Consider the following 18,262-nt stretch of genomic DNA (forward strand, 5'->3'; position numbering starts at 1 on the left):
GCGCAGGAGAAAATTTCAGATTGCGTCCATAGGGGAAATGGATTCGGAAATAGTTGAGTACCCTCAAACAAGTATATGTGCCGCTATGCCGAAACACGAGTTAAATTTTTTCGACAGTGGCAAAATCATATTTTATGGAAATCGAAAGTGGCTTTAAACTCCTAAAAAAGGCGGCTTGCACATATAAGCAACACATACATGCTCAATTAGTTTTATGAATTGGGCCCTCGGACAGTGTAAACATCCCCCATATCAACTCCTAAAATGAAAGACTCTTCATCTTTCTTAAGAGCAGAATCCATTTGAAATCATCTGGCAATGAGGTCTTCCTCTTCGGATGTGGCATTTTCATTACTTGTTTAAAAGCTACACTACAAGATATTTGAAAATAATTCTAATGGAGAACCGTTAGCTCTTCGAGAAGCATACTTTCAATTGGATCAGTGGAAAGAAAGCAGGGTGAGCTAACCCTTTTCGAGATAGGAAATGTGATTCAGGATGAAGATTGTATGCTTGGCAAAGGAGGAAAGAGTACTTATGGTTGGTGGTCCTGGTTAGGAGGATCATCAAAACACAAAATATACTGTTGGATCACTTGGTAAATTAAGGGATGTGGAGGAAAGGTGCACAGGAACTCCACCAATTATGTGGTGAGGAACAAGTTCCCTCGGTATCCTGGATCTCTATACATCCTGCAGCTCTTTTCTTTAATAGGCTGAGCACACAGTCCTGTGGGAAGAACAGAAGACAATAGCATATTTCGAATCGCTGCAAATCAGAATAAGAATTATTGGCAAAGCTATTTGTGAGCTTCCCGTAGCAGAAGAGAGAGCTGTAGGTCAAGATTAATGCGCATTGCTAAAACTGAGTGGGTCTTAGTACTGAAATAGCAGAACGTGGCAGCGCTCATGACTGAAGACCTTTGCGACAGTCTGAGGATATTTCTGGGCTCGATCCTCAAAGGTGCCGGATGTTTGGGGTGGAACAGGATGAGAACATGCCAAGACTGACAGCAGATACAGCAAACAAGCAGTAAGAACAAGGAAGGCATATAAAAGTAAAACCACAGAGACAAGCAGCTCAAAAGAAAATGAGATTCTCTCTGGTGGAACGGGCAACACCGTCAACATCTGGAGTGAACACACGTAAGAAAATGGCCACCAGATTATCAGAGCTTTTTCTTAGATGTAGACCCAACAGAAGAGTCAAAGAAAGAGAAATGACAATTGCTAGTGAAGAAAGTGAAGTCGCAAATATCTCAAAATATGAGTTATGAGAAGGGGAAACTACAGTGTTAAAAAAAGGAGTGACATATATTCCTATATGTTGCACATCCACACTTGAAGTGTAAGATTCTTTTAATATATTAGTAAGATCAAATTGCAATCATTCTCTGAACAACTGAAAGAAGAGATTCTAAAAAGAGACCAGGATCAACCTACTGAAGATTTTTAAATCTAGAAATAGATAATGCAATAGTGCATCTCTTTGAGAAAATTAGTATGAAACACATTTTGTCTTAAATTTACAGAAAACAACAAACATACAAGCCTGTTCAATAAGGACAAACAAATATTTCTTAGGTTAAAATTAAACCAAAAGATTACAATTAGGAGCACTGACAAATGGAGAGCCATTAATGTGATGGACTCAGAGATGTATCAAAGGAAAATAAATGAGTAGCAAACATGTCAAGGGTTAGAGATCTGACTTTGCAACATCAAGTTATGTTACAAATAATTTTTCAGCAACCATGGAGAAGGGTTGAATGTCAAATGTATATAATTCAATAATATATAAAGATTTCTTAAATTCTCCTTGTCAGCCAAAACTATTGGGAATCAGTTCTATCTGGTAACCGATATCTAAATATCCAGATATTATTTTCCAAACTTTGATTCAGAAAACATTGACTTTCATTACAGACACAGTGGTCTTTTTTAGGCAGAACATATTTTGACAAATCAAGAATAGATGGATCAGTCAACAATGTTTGATAGACATATTGATGATAGCTTTGTTATATGGAACAGGAGATGAATCGTCTCCAAGAAGTAAAGTATAAAAACGGATTGAAGTATATAGTCGTCTGAAGTTCATTACAAGCCAAAGTCAAGAACATGTACACTTTATGTAAGTAGACGGGAGTCTCAAAGACAACAAAATCAACAGAACTCTGTATAACAGACCGGAATAACTTATTGCATTACAAGCGTTTTCACCCAGAGCATTCACAAAACATCAACCAAGCTCACAATGCAAATAATCATTTTACTCACAGTCAAAAAATGAAGAGTTGCTATAATTTCAATGGATAAGATGACCTAAAACAACTTTACAGATAGTAGCACAAAAGGTTGGGCGCATGGATTGAATAGTCTAAATCTAGTCATGAGATTAGATGGATCTTAAATAAACAGTGGACTCTGTTAAAACAAGATGATGATATGAGACACATATCTGAGAGCAAACCATTTCAAGCATATCACAGGTCTGGAAAATTTAAGAATCATGGTTATGCATGCTAAACATGACAACAAGGAAATAGTACTTTGAGTAACAAAAGCAAATGTACTTACCCTTGTCTGCAATGTTGTCATTTCAATAATATCATTCATACTGACTACATATGTATTTCTCTTAGTGGTTATAAAATCTTCTTAAGATTATTAGCAGAATGCAATTAAAAACTATATATCTGGTTTAAAATGTCCCTGCAGCTAAGGTCAAGTGTATTGAGAATAAAAACTTAATTCAAGTCAAGTCAAGTCAAACTTTATTCGATTAGTTAAAACCATCAAAGTACATATCACAAAACAAAACAATTCAGGCACAGCACATACATACATTAAAATGACTCAATCAGGTTATGGTGCCTTCCTTGAAATTGCAATAAAACATCATATAAAAGAGTCGAGCCCCAGATAGTCCCTAATAGGAGAAACCAGAGTTCAAGTGCTCCAACTAAATTTAATAAATCCTGGGAATTATGTAAATATCTAAGATAAAAATTGACCAGATCAAAACTTGACCATTATCAAACGAGGTTAAAATAGAATAGTAAATGAGTGACATAATTAAGAAACAGAGTCGCCACTAGGGTTCGGTGGTAGCTTGTTCCTACGCCTAATTGCGCCTGCTATATAGATTGCAACTCCAAAACACACCACTAGTGTCGCCAGCATTTGCAGGTATGCCAGTGCTGGCCTAACTTGTTCAAAGTTGTAACCTTTTAGGAGGGGAATAATATATTTCTTACGTAGTAAGTCGTAATAGGCACAGAAAAATATCAGATGGAGAGTATTCTGTTCAGAGAAGTTGTCACATGGACAGGGACTTAATGACCCTTCTTTAAAAAACCCTTTCGAAATGCTAGGAGCCAGGGAACCATGTTATGCTTAAATCTTATTAATACAAATAGATGGTAAGGTTTGTTTATGTAAGATAAGTATAGTTGCAACTGTCTACCTAAAGTCAGCGTGACAAAACTTCTCATGGTCGGTTTTACCAATTCCCTTTCCTCCATTATCAGACTGGATCTGTCCAAGAACTGCCGCTTAAAACCTCTAATGGCTGACTTGCCCAGAGCTCTGGGTCTCAAGAATAAGTCAGGACAACCATAAATTTCCACCTGGGTCTTAATATAACGGACCCATGGTATGTCTAACCCCTTATCTAAGGAAATACAGTCTTGGATGATCAGTTGATTAAGATTAGGCGCAGGTTGAGCCCAGATTGTTAACCAACACAATAGGGGGGCGACCGCGATCTGATCAGAAATAAAACCAGCTCCTAGGTCCTCATGTATATTAAAGACTGGGGTAGAATTCGGAACCGACAGCAATCTACGGAAGAAAGTATTTTCAACCGCTTGAATTTCTCTAGTGTCTGTGTACCCCCAAATGTCGCTCCCATGGGTCACCATTGGGAGACACTTAGCATTGTAAATCTTCATGCGGGCCGGGAATGGCTTAGAGCCAATTCTTTTTGCAAAGCTTAAAATAGCCCCCGATGCTCTAGCTAATGTGTTCTTTTTGTGCAAGCGCTGCATGAGCCACGTACGCCGATCATCAAAAAGAACCCCCAAATACGGGAAAGCGGGGACTTTTATTAATTCCATGTCCTTGCAATCGAATTTGGCCTTCCTTGCCTTTCCTGAACCAATGGACATAGAGTGTGATTTTTTAAAACTAGTAATCAAGTCCAGGGACTCCATAAAATCAATAAAACAGTTTAAAAGCATTTGCAGTCCCCGCGCAGTCCTTGACACCAAGACCGCGTCATCAGCATACAGTAGTGCGGGTTTAATTTTTGTTCCAACTCTTTGGATGTCTTTACAGCATGAAGTCAGGGCGTCCCCTAGTTTGTTGATATAGAGTATAAACAACAGGGGGGCTAAAATGCACCCCTGCCGGACCCCTCTTTTGACAGCCCAAGAGTTGGTTAGGCTACCATCTTTATTATAGCGTACAACCGCTGTGGTATTTTCATGGATGGTGGCCAGAAAGGAAATCAGGTCAAAATCTAAACCTATGTTTTGAAGGGTTGCCCAAAGCTTTGATCTATTAACAAGGTCGAAGGCCGAGGTTAAGTCCATAAAGGCCAGATGGAGGTCCCCGTGCTTTGCGACCGTGTACTTCCCTATCACCAGGTGAAGATTAAGACATTGACCCAGCGTTCCTTTTCCTTGCCTGAAGCCGTATTGAAGATCAGACATGATACTGTTTTGGTCGAGCCACTCTGTGAGGCGAGCAAGGACAACTTTCCCCATGATTTTAGCCACGGAGTCCAGAAGCGAAATAGGCCTGTAACAGGCCGGATCATTTCTGTCTCCCTTCTTAAAAATTGGTATAATAACCGCTTTGGCCCAAGACAAAGGAAAGCCAAACTGGGTGGCTGCATTAAAAACATGAGTTAAAATTTTAGCCCATAACTTAGGATCTGCTCTATAAAGGTCGGCCTGTACTCCGTCAGGGCCTGGGGCTTTCCCCCTAGATGTTGACATAATCGCCTTAGCAACCTCGTCCAATGTAAATACCAGGGGGTGCGAAGCATGCCCACTGCCAGCTAAACTGGCAGGGGATCCATTACTCACTTCACTATGGACTCCCCCGAAGTGATCGACACACCTCTCGGCCGGAATGTGGCAGTCTATAACAGTGTTAGGCGACTCATCAAACATAGGACTGTTCACAACTCTCCAAAACCTGGTGCTATTTGCCAAAACACGTGCTTGGCTGAGCTCTTCCCATGCCATCTCTCTTAACTGCTTTTTCCGCCTTTCCACTGCGGCTTTATATTCCCTCCTAGCATACTTCACTCTGTCTGCTACCCTGGGTTTTTCTTTAAGCTCCTGCATAAGAAATTTATGGGCGCTTGTACAGGTTTCGTGAAACCATTTTTTATGCTTTTGGGGCCTTGTTCTGAGGGATACAATCAAATTTGCCGCTGTTTACCTTATGAGTCGGTCAAAAGCACCCAGAGTTAGTGATGGTTCAGAATCCTGGTCCAAGCAAATACTGAACTCCTGCGCACAATCGCTAATTAAGTTGTCGGTAAAACTATCAGGAGTAATCGCTTCCCACCTTATCCTATGGGCTTGGTCTATTGGAGCGATATTAATGTTGGTTAGTTGGACCATGGGTCTGGCCTTATCCACAGCCGGGATGTTAATGTCCAGTGTCAATGGATTATGGTCGCTAAAACAATTATTTGTTATACTTAGTGTGCCTGTTGAGGCCAACAAAGATGCTGAAACTAAAATGTAATCAATAGTGCTTGGACGGCCTTGACCAGTATATGTGGGTATATGAGGTAAGCTTTCGGACTGTACTGGGCAGAACAAGTTATGGGCCACTAAAAAACTTTCTAAGAATGTCCCAGAGGCAGAGTGTTCAAAATGCGTTAACCCCTGAGGACCACATTCCTCATCCAATTTTATTAAGCAGTTAATAGGGCAAACATGAATATTAAAATCTCCCAGGACTAATACATTGTAATGTGTGCCAGCATTGTCCTCATAGTTCGCGTAAAAAAAGAGAGTGAGGGATCTTAAATGTTCCAGGTCATCACCTCTCGTAAAAGGATTATAAAAGTTGACCACTAGGAAGGTTGGCAAATTCTTCCCTGTTAGTTCGACTACTAAAATATTGGGTGAACCAGAGTCTATCAGCTTAGCTTTGTATGACAATTTAAGGTAGATTAGCAACAAAGAAAAACCCTAGCTCTCCCCTTGGAAGATGGTATGGTAACAAAATGATAAGAACCCATCCAAAAAGTAAAATTCTGTAGCTTCCCAAGTTTCCTGGAGGGCTATAATATGGTGGGTAGCAAGGAAGAGTTCCCAAGTGGTGTCTCCCCTTTTGGCCCTTAGGCCCGCTATGTTCCATGATAGGAATTTTATGCAGCCTCCCTTAGTTGGCCACCGAGTGGGGCTAGAATTGGCAGTGCCAAGTAAGGTAGGCCGTGACTCCATAATAAGGGGCATAATTAAAATCGGAGGACTAGTCAAGGGGACATGTGTTTCTACCTCCGTCATTTCCTCTGGGTTCAATTTGTCCACTAAGATTGAATTGGTAACAGATAGTCAATCTTGAGTGTCTAGTCCAGATAAAGTCTCAAACCTATTTAAAACTGGAATTTGGGGTACTATCTCCTTCAGTGTTCTAAGTGGGGGCTTGTAAAAATAACCAAGTGGCAGGGCCCAGATAGAGATATCAGACAGTGGGCACAAATCCTGCGCCCTTAAGATCATTTGAGCAACTACAGGGCTTCGGAAATTGACAACACACAATCCCCCCCAATGTTCTTTGTAGTCCGCCCCACCCACCCAACTCTGCGCACCATTATGATATTATTACTCATGGCTATCCTAAAACCTTTATGCCTGGATAGCCAGTGAACAGTTTTATTTCGGAGTTGGGTCCAGGATTCAGATTGATCTGGTCTAAGCGGGGGAACACCAGCCAGAACCACTACATAGGGACAAGCTGCTGGTGGCAGATCTAAGATGTCCCGTGAAGGCTTGATAATCACAGGGTTTGAAGTGATAGTACCCTCCCCATATTGATTACCAAGATTCAGGGATGGATTGGCTTGTTCTGCAGTTAGTGGTCCTTGCGGGCCCCCCGACATGAGCAGGTTCCGTTGGTCTGTACGGGGACCATTCACCTGTCCGCCTAATCCTTGGCTTCCCATGGCCACTATTCAATCTGTCACTAAAAGGATCTTGATAGCAAGAGTTTCATCATAATTTAAATCAGATGTGATTTCAAGTTTTAGATGTAGTCAAAATTATAAGAGAATGTGACAAAGACAAACATTTATCACCTGAGAAGTATGATGGGCTGAAAATTTTAAAACAGGGATGCCAAGGGGCTAAATGAAAAATTGAATTTGAGTGTGTTTGTTTAAAAGGTCTGTAATGAGTCCGCAAAAAGAGTTTCTATTTTGAGTTCTTTTGATGTTACAAAATGTTCAAGATTACAACAGACATGGAGAATAGTCTTGTAACAGGGACATTGGCAGAGGAAGTAAAGACCTGGTGTTAAGGGCTCACTGTGCATAATGGAAGAATGCGGTCCGAAGGCCGCCCTGTGCACAAATAAAACACTGATCACAGAAGTTAATCTATATAATTGTTGATAATATCACCGAGTAGATACTGTTATGTTTAGTTTAAAGCTCATTAAGTAAAAATGTCTGAAATATTCTTTATACTTGAAGTTAAAAGACTCATTTCTACAATAGCAGGTGTCACGCCTGAATAAACGCAAAAAGCAAAGGGTAAATGAAATGGGCAAATTAGACTGTTTAATTATGAAGAGATTTAAATTGAATAATTACACAGAAAGATTCTAAAGGTGTTTATTCAGAATTACAGGGTTAATAAAATTAATTTTTAATCAACAGAGGATTTATAGGCCACAGTGCAGACCATATGCATGGTGGGCATAGAGATAGATGTCCACGTTAAAAAATACAAGAGCGATAAACACTGACAGCTGTGTGTTGGGGCTGTAAACACTTCATTATCCATGTACACCACAAGCAAGGTGTGGGGTGGACAAGAGAATGATGGGATTGTTAAAAATTAGCCATAGACACTGAGGTGAATTTACTATGAGCAGGGATTACCATGGAATAAGGGTCGTGCGACAGCCACTGACCTTTTGACTCCACAATATAGCTGGAACTCATGCCATTGGCCTGGAACTTGCCCTTGAGCTCAATGTTGCCCAACTTCAAGATGACCGCCACCACCTGCAGGAGCGAGGTCACCTCCTCATCCGAGAACCCGATGACATCCATGGCTTTCTGCAGGGCAGAGAGTGTGATTTTTCTTTAAATAAGTTTTTCAATGACTTTGTCAATAATTAGTGCATGCAATTCAAAGTATTTTCTAGAAAACGCAGCAAACAATTTGATTTTTAGATTTTCTTCCTTTATTAATCATTTTTATGGCGTGCACACATGGATCAAGATTGAAAACATTCCCAGACGACAAAGGCAATAGCACGAGCAGCATAAAAGACCACAGTCCATATACAAAAACAAATATTTTACAAGGATATGTGGGATCCAACAATAGATTAACTTGTGCAAAGGACATACACAATACAGTAAACACAGAAGAGGTTAAACTGCAAGAACAGTGCTACTGCAGAGGAACTAAAACACCATTATTGTACGGGAACTATACACAGCTGTCACACGGGCACAATTCAACACATGGGGACGTATTATATATAAGGTACACTTTCCATATTTGCGCCATGGCGCACCTTTCGAAAAAGTGCCCCGGGTGTAAACAGGGAAAGTGCCTCCTATTATGGAGATTGCGCTGCCCCCCAGGGCTGCCGCTAACTTGCGTTGCACTGGGGCAGAGCATTCAAGTGAAATACAGAATGGCTGCTTCAAAGCTGCAGGCAGCGCGTCACCTGCACTTTCAAGAGGAGAGCGATATCCCATTGCAGGCAGGTGCAGTGAGTGATGTCTGGGGTGGTCCATTGGACCTCCTTTTTCCCCGCTACCGGGCAGCCTTTAGGGATGTGCATCCACGTCGGTAATATGGCGTGGGCAAAGAGGCAAAGTGAATCCCTCCTCAGGGAATGTCCCTTCATGATAGGGAGGCGCTACATCTGCGCCTGCGCTATCGTACTACAGAGGGGGATGCACAAGTGTCTGCGGCCCCTTCTGTAATAGCATTTTGTCCCAGGGGCGCACAAAGTGAGCATACATGCCCGCTGTACCCCCCGCGGGCACAATGTCTAATACAGCCTCTGGTGGACCATGTTCAGATTTTTTTTTATAGGACGTTTTCAGTTCCTAATTCACCCCTGAATCCCTCCTGCTGCTGCTGGGGACCCAACCTCGTATGCAAGCAGCATACAGATCCAAGGACAAGGCTGATTCTACCTAAAGACAAAAGCCGCCCCTCACCAGTGAGGCCCAATCAGGATGGAATCATTTATATTGTTGTTATTTTTAGATTATTACTGACTATTTTATATGGCACTTCATAACTTTTTTTGTATCTTCTAAGCACCGTGAACAATAGGTGCTGCCATTATCCAGCTAATTGACCCTCAAACGGTTGTCGGGTCTCCCCTGCAGGAAGAGTGGCACAGGAGTTCAGAATGGTCTGTCCCTTCCGGGAAGGGCAAAGAGGATCTAAATATGGCCGGTCCCTTTCTCTAATGAAAAGTCAATTAAAAAAACTACAGACTGGAGCCATTGGAGGAATTTTCTGTGGTTCGACAGTGGTGTTTCAAGTGTTTCCATCCACCAATTCTTTTTGCTATCTGTGTAGATGTAGCTATGAAATCCGATGAAAGAGAAGCTGATAAATTACTGAGGAACTATTCCCTGCAGAGTAGAAACTAAGGCCTATCTCTGGAAGCTACACTGAAACTACAGTCACTGTCAATTGTATAGGGACGACTACATGCCCTAGCTGAATATAATTACAGTGGCACCCACTGGCCCTGGGACACCACAATAAAACCAATAGAAATAACACTGGCACCCATGGGAAGAGCAGACCTCCTACTCAGAAAGCCCCTCACTCTGAAAGATGAGACAGCAAACCCTAGAGAGGGGATCCTTAGACCTTTCGCTGAAACACCACAGCGCCATGTTCCTCCAGTAACCCAAGTTCAACAATGCTGTGTTTTCAACTTCACTTCATCAAGTTAATTTTTGGCTGACAACTCCCCTATGCACATCTTTCTGCTGGCTCCCAAAGCGTCCAAGCCTCCATGTTTGAAACAACCTGCCGCATATGAACCAGAAACACACCGAGAGAGAGAGAGAGAGGGAGAGAGGGAGAGAGAGAGAGAGGGAGAGAGAGAGATGGAGGGAGGGGGAGAGGGAGGGAGGGGGAGAGAGAGAGAGAGAGAGAGAGAGGGAGGGTGTGAGGGAGGGAGAGAGAGAGAGAGAGAGGGGAGGGAGGGGGAGAGAGAGAGGGAGAGAGAGAGATGGAGGGAGGGGGAGAGGGAGGGAGGGGGAGAGAGAGAGAGAGAGGGAGGGAGAGAGAGAGAGAGAGAGAGGGAGGGAGGGGGAGAGGGAGGGAGGGGGAGAGAGAGGGAGGGAGAGAGAGAGAGAGAGAGAGAGAGGGAGGGTGGGAGGGAGGGAGGGAGGGAGAGAGGGAGGGAGGGGGAGAGAGAGAGAGGAGTACAATAGTCTTATCCAACATAGCAACACCAGCCATGTCCACTTTGAGTGCAAATCTGGAAAATGAATGGTTTTTTTCGCTTTGAATAATTCAGTATCCAAAGATCTCTTCTCTGTCTCGGTGATATTCAAGGTATGTGAACTTCCACAAAAGAAATGCATGAGCGTATCTCCCTAACCAGAGAGGCCATTGTCAGCTGTGATAACTTCAACCAGTGAAGGCCTAAGGATTTCCTGTATACGGAGCTCCCACCCGATGCAGACTACACTTGAAGGTGGGAAACCTGGTTTAGAAACGCCTCCCTAAGGAGTCAGTCCATTCACTGACTATACCGCCTCTGTGGTACAGCTAACCACAATGAGAGCGAGCTAAAAGTATTATCTTACAGGCCAGCCGAATTATAAATATTTGGAAACAATCGCCTTCCTTCTCTGCTCCTAAATAACCCCTAACACCCATCATTAACTTCCCAACTGTTTTGTATCTCAAATCGATAACTAATCAGTTATCTGTATATTACTCAAATCAAATCAAATCAAAATCAGCTTTATTCGGTGCAGTAAATACCACCATAAAAGCACACTAATAAAAAAAACTAAACATTCCTACATTACAGCATCACCATACTTTAAAACTTAATTAAGTATATTACTCAAAATTGAACTTGTGACCTTTGGAAGAGATTGTTTTGCAAAATTTCCATCACAATATTCCCAAGGATGAGCAGCAGATTTATGGACTGGCTGCATCTTTATCTTTATGTTTGAAGGATTATTTTTCATAATTAATTGTGACAAGCACCATTTTTTCTTTGGCTGATGGTCCTAGAGAAACACCGTAATAGGAACGAAACATAGAATCTGTCCATGAAAAACAACAAACCTTTGTTCCTCTATGGACTGCACTACGAGGAACACTGTTTAGGCCTCTCATAGCTTGTTTCATGTTTTGTCTTAAATGTGTTTGTAAATATTGGTATATGTTATATGTTGACCATATGCAGGTGGGTGCCGGCGCTTTATGAATGTAGAACCGTGGTCATGAGATAATAAACATCACTAAATAGAACATATTCCTTCTGAGATATTTCTGATTAAATATGTCCCCGGGACAGTTGCTTGTGATTACAATCTACCTCAGCCTCTTGAACAACTAACTGGGTATCCCCTATCTCTATGTGCAACTGTATATTATTTCAGCACATCTAGACTTTGTTTGAAACCCATCCTGGTTAGTAACGCTACTTTGTTCTCAGTAGACAGGGTTTTTCTGAATAATAACACACAAGTTTCTCTAATCCAGCAAATGCCTCCTCATGACACCTGAGAATAATTCAGTGCGGGGGATTCATAAAAAAAGTAACCAATAATTTCTCAGATCCTCCATAAACCATTACATAAAAACCAGCACCCTTCAAGACAGCAGAACACACTACTAACAACACTGAGGTCCACCACATTGAAAAAGCTCTCAGGTAATCATTCACCAACTCCCAGGGCCTACTAGTACTACTAGTTTTAGCAGCTGCAATCAGAGGCAATACTCTCAAACAGCTGTGAAGTACCACTGTACTGATCGAATAATCAAGCCCTTGCTCACTGTACCCGTATACGGCAACAGCACACTCCAGGCAAACGTCCTCAGTAACAGGAATACAAGGCCGGACTGGCCGTAGCGGGCACCAGGCGTTTTCTCGGTGGGTCGGAAGAGTGGAGGCCGTTTTTGGGTCTGTGGGGGCCGCTTTTGCTACTGGGGGCCGCTTTTGCAGCAGTGTTGCAATATCGCTCCCCTGTAACAAAAGTGCAACATTACCCCCCACCCACTCTCACATGCCTCGGCCGGTCACACAAATTTGCCAGGGCTGGTTCTTGTTCCCAGTTCGGCCCTGCAGGCATTGGTGTGAATTTACCAAAATACCAGGGACAGCACACGTGGCACACACCTGTTCACCCCAATACCACAAGGATAGCACACATGGCACACACCCTTTCACCCCAATACCACAGGGACAGCACACGTGGCAGACACCCGTTCGCCCCCATACCACAGGGACAGCACACGTGGCACACACCCGTTCACTCCAATACCACAAGGACAGCACACGTGGCACACACCCGTTCACCCCAATACCACAGGGTCAGCACACGTGGCACACACCCGTTCACCCCAATACCACAGGGACAGCACACGTGGCACACACCCGTTCACCCCAATACCACAGGGACAGCACACGTGGCACACACCCGTTCACCTCAATACCACAGGGACAGCACACGTGGCACACACCCGTGAACCCAATACCACAGGGACAGCACACGTAGCACACACACGTTCCCCCCACTACCACAGGGACAGCACATGTGGCACACACCCGTTCACCTCAATACCATAGGGACAGCACACGTGGCACACACCCGGGCCGTTCACCCCAATACCTCACAGGATTCACCTATTGGAAGATCTTTAGCGCCTCAACGGCCTCCTGTTTTCTGCTGAGCGGCTAAGGCAAGGTCAAGGAATAGAAACTACAAGAAATAAAGCGGGCTCTTGGAACCTTGCTTGCTTTATGCATCGAATGTGGCTGTCATGATTCTAGAGACCAGTGGTAGCGAGTGTGGTGCAAGGGTAGCACAGCCGCTACCCGTGGGTACTTCTGCTTACACCTAAATGACATCCCCAGCTATGGGGCTATCCTGCTGTATCTACTCCTAGTCCTCAATGCGTATATCTCAAGATTTGCACATGATCCTTCGCACTAATATGTCCCCGCATAGAGTGATACAGAAGTTGGAAATCCTCACCATATCAAGACATTGATTAAAAATTGCATATATGGATTTTAAGACGCGTATCAGGCCAGATAGATCAGATGCCATCCCCTCTGCACCATCTAGTCCGTTGGTTAATCTCTGGTGTTCTGGTATTGAATTTTTGGATGGAAGACATTCTCCTACACGATTGGCCCCTTGTCTCCAACCCTCCCATCGATCCATCAGCGCTGTTGTACCTGAACTTCCCGGAACTTCTCAGCGTCATCCACGCCTTCCAGGCTGTGAGACTCCTTGTTGAGGTAGGCGTACTTGCCGCAGTCTGGGTCCAGCTTCAGTTTTTCTTTTGGGGAGGAAGACATGACACAGAAGTACTTCATTATTTATTCTGTGGACCAGGGAAGACTTTCATCCTCATTTTTGTTTGAGGGCAGGAGGGTCAAGGATTGGATGCTCTAGCTCTACAACTGTAAAATCAGGCCTCAGTGAACTGCAAAAACACACCTCGCTTACAACTCAGTAGGTCTTGGTGATGTGCAACTAATCCTGTACCTGAAGATATGTGCCCATTCCTTGACCAAGTCAAACAGCACATACTTAATAGCACTTACATACCCTGAACAAATACTTAGGGTCTGATTCAGAGGGGGCCTTAGCAGTCGTGATGGAGGCCCCGCAGTCGTCATGGTGGAGGCCCCACAGTCATGGTGGAGGCCCCACAGTCATAGTGGAGGCCCCACAGTCATGGTGGAGGCCCCACAGTCATAGTGGAGGCCCCACAGTCATGGTGGAGGCACCACAGTCATAGTGGAGGCCCCACAGTAATGGTGGAGGACCCACAGTCATGGCAGCACCTCCGGAATAAGAAACTGCAATGCAGAGTTCCTGCCACGAGTGCGGCCCCCGCCACGCCTGTGGGGTTTCCGCCACGACTGCGGAGCCTTCGCCACGAGTGCAGCCCCCCGCCACGACTGCAAGTGTCTGCGCATATTCTTCAGCCTGTTAAAGCTTAGAGAATACTGACTAACTGAGACGGTGTCTCATGAAATGCTTCCTCCAACCTGTTAAGCAACCTAGCAGGCGGGGGCGCCTCTAGTAAATAAGTTTTATGTATAGATTTGTTCCTTGTAATATATATAAGTGATCTGCAAACCTCAATAAAGTATGCGTTAAAAAAAATGTATAGATTTGTTTGTGCATCTAGTTGACCTCAGTAGTCCCCATCACTAGAGTGCACTCCCTGCATGGGTGTCTGTCAGCTGTGAAGTTCAAGGGATGCTAATGGCATGGACCTTGCTGAAGACCTGTTGCTGATGTACGAGGGGCGCATGTATGTAAGTATTTACAGAGCACCAACCTAGCATCAAAGCAATGGAGTGCTGTACAAAAACACAGGATGCATCTCCATAGGCGACCTCTTGCACACCTACTGCCCCAATGGAAAGGTCAAATGCCAGGAAAGAGGAACTTATCCATACGCCATGTCTGAGAGTGACAGCCCATAATTGCTGTTGTGTGAGCGGATCCAAAATGTGACTGACAGCTGTACCAAGCAATGGCTGAGGGAGCTGACCGATAGCCCTCCTCTGTCTAATGTGTGTTGATGCCACGCGCTCCTGCAATATCTTAAGCTGTCTCCAGACAGGCCTAAACATGGGAGGAATGCTTTGACATGAATTTTCAGTTTGCTTTTTATTTTAGATTGCTGTATTTGTTCTAAGACATCTGATTACACTCTCTCTTTGCTTCCTCTCTATCCTTCTTTTATGTTGGATGCGCCGAATCTTGAAAATTCTGTCAGCAAATCTACCTGCCTACCTGACTATTTGCCGTGAGGGGAACGGCCAGCAAGGGGTCCAGCAGTATTCCTCCCGCCACTAGCGGGTCTGCCGTGAGGGGAACGGCCAGCGCGGACTACAGCTCCCAGCAGTCCTCGCTCACCCCAGGCGCTTGCCTTTGATGTCAGCAGGCAGCACCGGGGGAGCTTAAAAATGCTGCTGGTGCCACGCAGCGCGGGACGCGCCGAATCTTGAAAACTCTGTCAGCAAAGCCCAGGCCAAGGGCGGGCCCGTCAGAGGCCGAAGGAGGCCGGGCTGGGCCTACCCTCTAAGCTTCACATTGAGGTGAGTGTCACTGAATATTATGGGGAGACGTACAGTCACATCCGGTTTAAAGCCCACAACTACAAACACTATTGAAAGTATGCTCGAAAAAGCTGTTAGCCCGGTCTCATCAGAGATTGAACTGACTGAGAGGAGACTTTCTATGGGCCATCCGGAACCCCTATCGCATTTGCCCGGAGGATTTGAGCAGGACAATTTAACTGCCCCTCTCCCATTATCACCCAATGTGCTAAATATAAAGTCTAGTAACCGAGAAATGCTGCCCGGGGGCCCTAAGACTGACAAGGACGACGCAGCAACCCCCGATTGCCAGTTACGGCCTCAAGTCAATGTTAGCATCGGAAATTTGGCCCCGACAACCAAAGCAGAGGGGGGAAAAGGGAAGAGAGGCACGTTAAAACTTACCGGCAGCAAGAGGAAACAACTCCCCCGCTCAAAAACTCAACCCACACCCTTGAGTTTATGGAAACGAGGTCCTACCGTTGTGTCTGTGAGCCCTACTGAGCAAACAAACGACAGTATTGTAGAATTGACTGCATTAGAAGCAGCAGTTAATTCTACTCATACTCAGATCGAGCACACGACTGTTCATGGCACTTGTGAAAGGTCGGGAGACACCCTAATTGACACTATAATGGACTCTGTTTACGATCGTTGAAAAAATTTGTTAGATAAACAATTTAATGCTCTTTCTAAACGCCTGGACAGATTGGAAAATCTGGTTAAGAAACAGGATACTAATAAAAAAGTTGTCACCATTGCTGATAAAGTCAGGGGGGAACAGCACTTAAAATCATCGGAGACAACTAATCAGGTCATATTAAAGGAGAGCAGTGATCGTACGTCTCCCGCTGTTAATACTGCATGCAAAGTGTGGCAACCCTAAGAGTAGTTCCTTTCTCAAATTTACCCCCAGCATGATGCCCCTGTCAAAAGTAGCACCTGGCAGCGGGATCAACAGTAGTATTTTATCCCGAAACCTAGCACCACCCACTCCTGTGCCATCTGCCCCGGTACCCACAAGTATGGCAACTGCTTCATATGTCACTCCTTTTACCGAAAAACGGGCTGAGAACCCAGCGGAAGATGTCCTTTACTTACCCCCTGAATCCTGTCCTTATGTCGTAATCTTAGCTGGCGCCCCACCTCTGAAAAAAGACCAATCAGAGTCTTGGGAACAACTTAAGAATAAAAGTATTGACTGGCTATCTAAGTATAAGGGCCTAGGGATGGGGAACGCCAATGAAATTTTAATGGTGCGACGCGTAGGATGGGTAGGGCCCTCAGAGAAGAACATTTTAGGTGACTGCATAGTTGTGAATTTCAGACGCCCCTCTTTGGTGAAATGGCTATTAAGAGCACAAATCCATCATAATTTCGCCCCAACCCTTATACATTCACTACCCCTGGGCTTTTTTTATAAACCTTCTCCAGGCACACGCAACTTCACTATCCCGACATATACCACACAGAACCGGTTTACCGTTCTTTCTAGTCTGGATAGCCCGGACTGACTATTGAGTCAACCACCGAATACTGTCCCAAACTTAGTTGTACCTTTAACAGCATGCCCAGTTGCTGTTGAACCCAGACCCCCCGATTCTAACTTAAATGTGTTAAGTTGGAATATCGCAGGGTTAAGATCTAAACTGAATTCCAGAGAGTGGGTTGACTTAGTCAGTAAATATGACATTTTGATGTTCCAGGAGACATGGTGCACATACGATCTGTTTCTTGAAGGATTCGTATGTCATAATAGCATTGTACCCTGCCCCAAAACAGGCCGTCCATGCGGGGGGTTATCAACATGGATAAAGGTTTCAGCTGGATGCAGCACAAAACCCCTGGTGACAAACAATGAAAACTTTCAAGCTACGGTCTATTTACAGGGGGCCACAATTTGTTTAATACATTTTTATAATAATGATTTTACATCACTACCAAATAGGAATTTTTTTAACTTGTTCGAATTTATTGATAAATTAGAAGATGAGCACAGGCACAGTAAATTGGACGGAATTTGTCTTGGTGGCGACTTTAATGTTAGATTGTATAGCGGTATTGATAATACAACCATCACCCCGGCCAGAGTTAACCAATGCAAAAGAGGGGAGGAACTCCGCAATTATACATCTTCCCGAAACCTAATTAACGTAATGGAAAAGGCAGGAGTTGACTCAATCAAGGGCCCACTGCCTACCTATCGAGGACGCGGTTGTTCATCTATTATTGATTATGTTTTTATATCATCCTCATTGGTAAACTTTTTAGTAAAGGCTGAGGTTTTATGTACTAGCCAAGGTTACCATAACCCAATTTTAACAACAATCAGACTTCTTCCGAAATTCACTACTCAAAGGAAAATAGGGGTTAAACATTTGGAGGCATCAACCGACAAACTCAGAGTGATTTGGAAGGGCATAGACAACAAAGCACTATTTGCACGTATGATAAAATCTTATCCTTCATTGGTAGAGACTTGCCTATTAAGTAGCATCTCGGGCGCAAAAATTATTGAGGCCTTTAGTGGCTTATGTGTTGGCGTTAAACACATAATTTCAAGACCTGCCACCAACTTAAGTCAGAATCCTAGATGGTTTGATGACATATGCTCACGGGCTAACAGAGACCTGCGTGAAGCTTTAGCAGCCACACCCAGGGACATAACCCGAGTTAGGTCTCTGAGAGCTTGCTAT

General features: G+C 44.0%; 1 protein-coding gene across 1 annotated transcript in view; it reads right to left on the minus strand.

Moving 5' to 3' along the window:
- The window catches only part of MYO1A (myosin IA), a 357,566-nt gene that overhangs the window by 208,205 nt on the left and 131,099 nt on the right, over window positions 1-18,262 (minus strand). Inside the window, exons 9-10 of the mRNA XM_085600969.1 lie at window positions 13,683-13,786; window positions 8,169-8,316 (exon numbers count right to left, since the gene is read on the minus strand). Coding sequence (XP_085457095.1) covers window positions 8,169-8,316; window positions 13,683-13,786 — 252 coding nt within the window. The remainder of the gene's footprint in view (window positions 1-8,168; window positions 8,317-13,682; window positions 13,787-18,262) is intronic.

The sequence above is a fragment of the Triturus cristatus genome, chromosome 4_2 (assembly GCF_964204655.1).
Source record: "Triturus cristatus chromosome 4_2, aTriCri1.1, whole genome shotgun sequence".
Taxonomy (NCBI): Eukaryota; Metazoa; Chordata; class Amphibia; order Caudata; family Salamandridae; genus Triturus; species Triturus cristatus.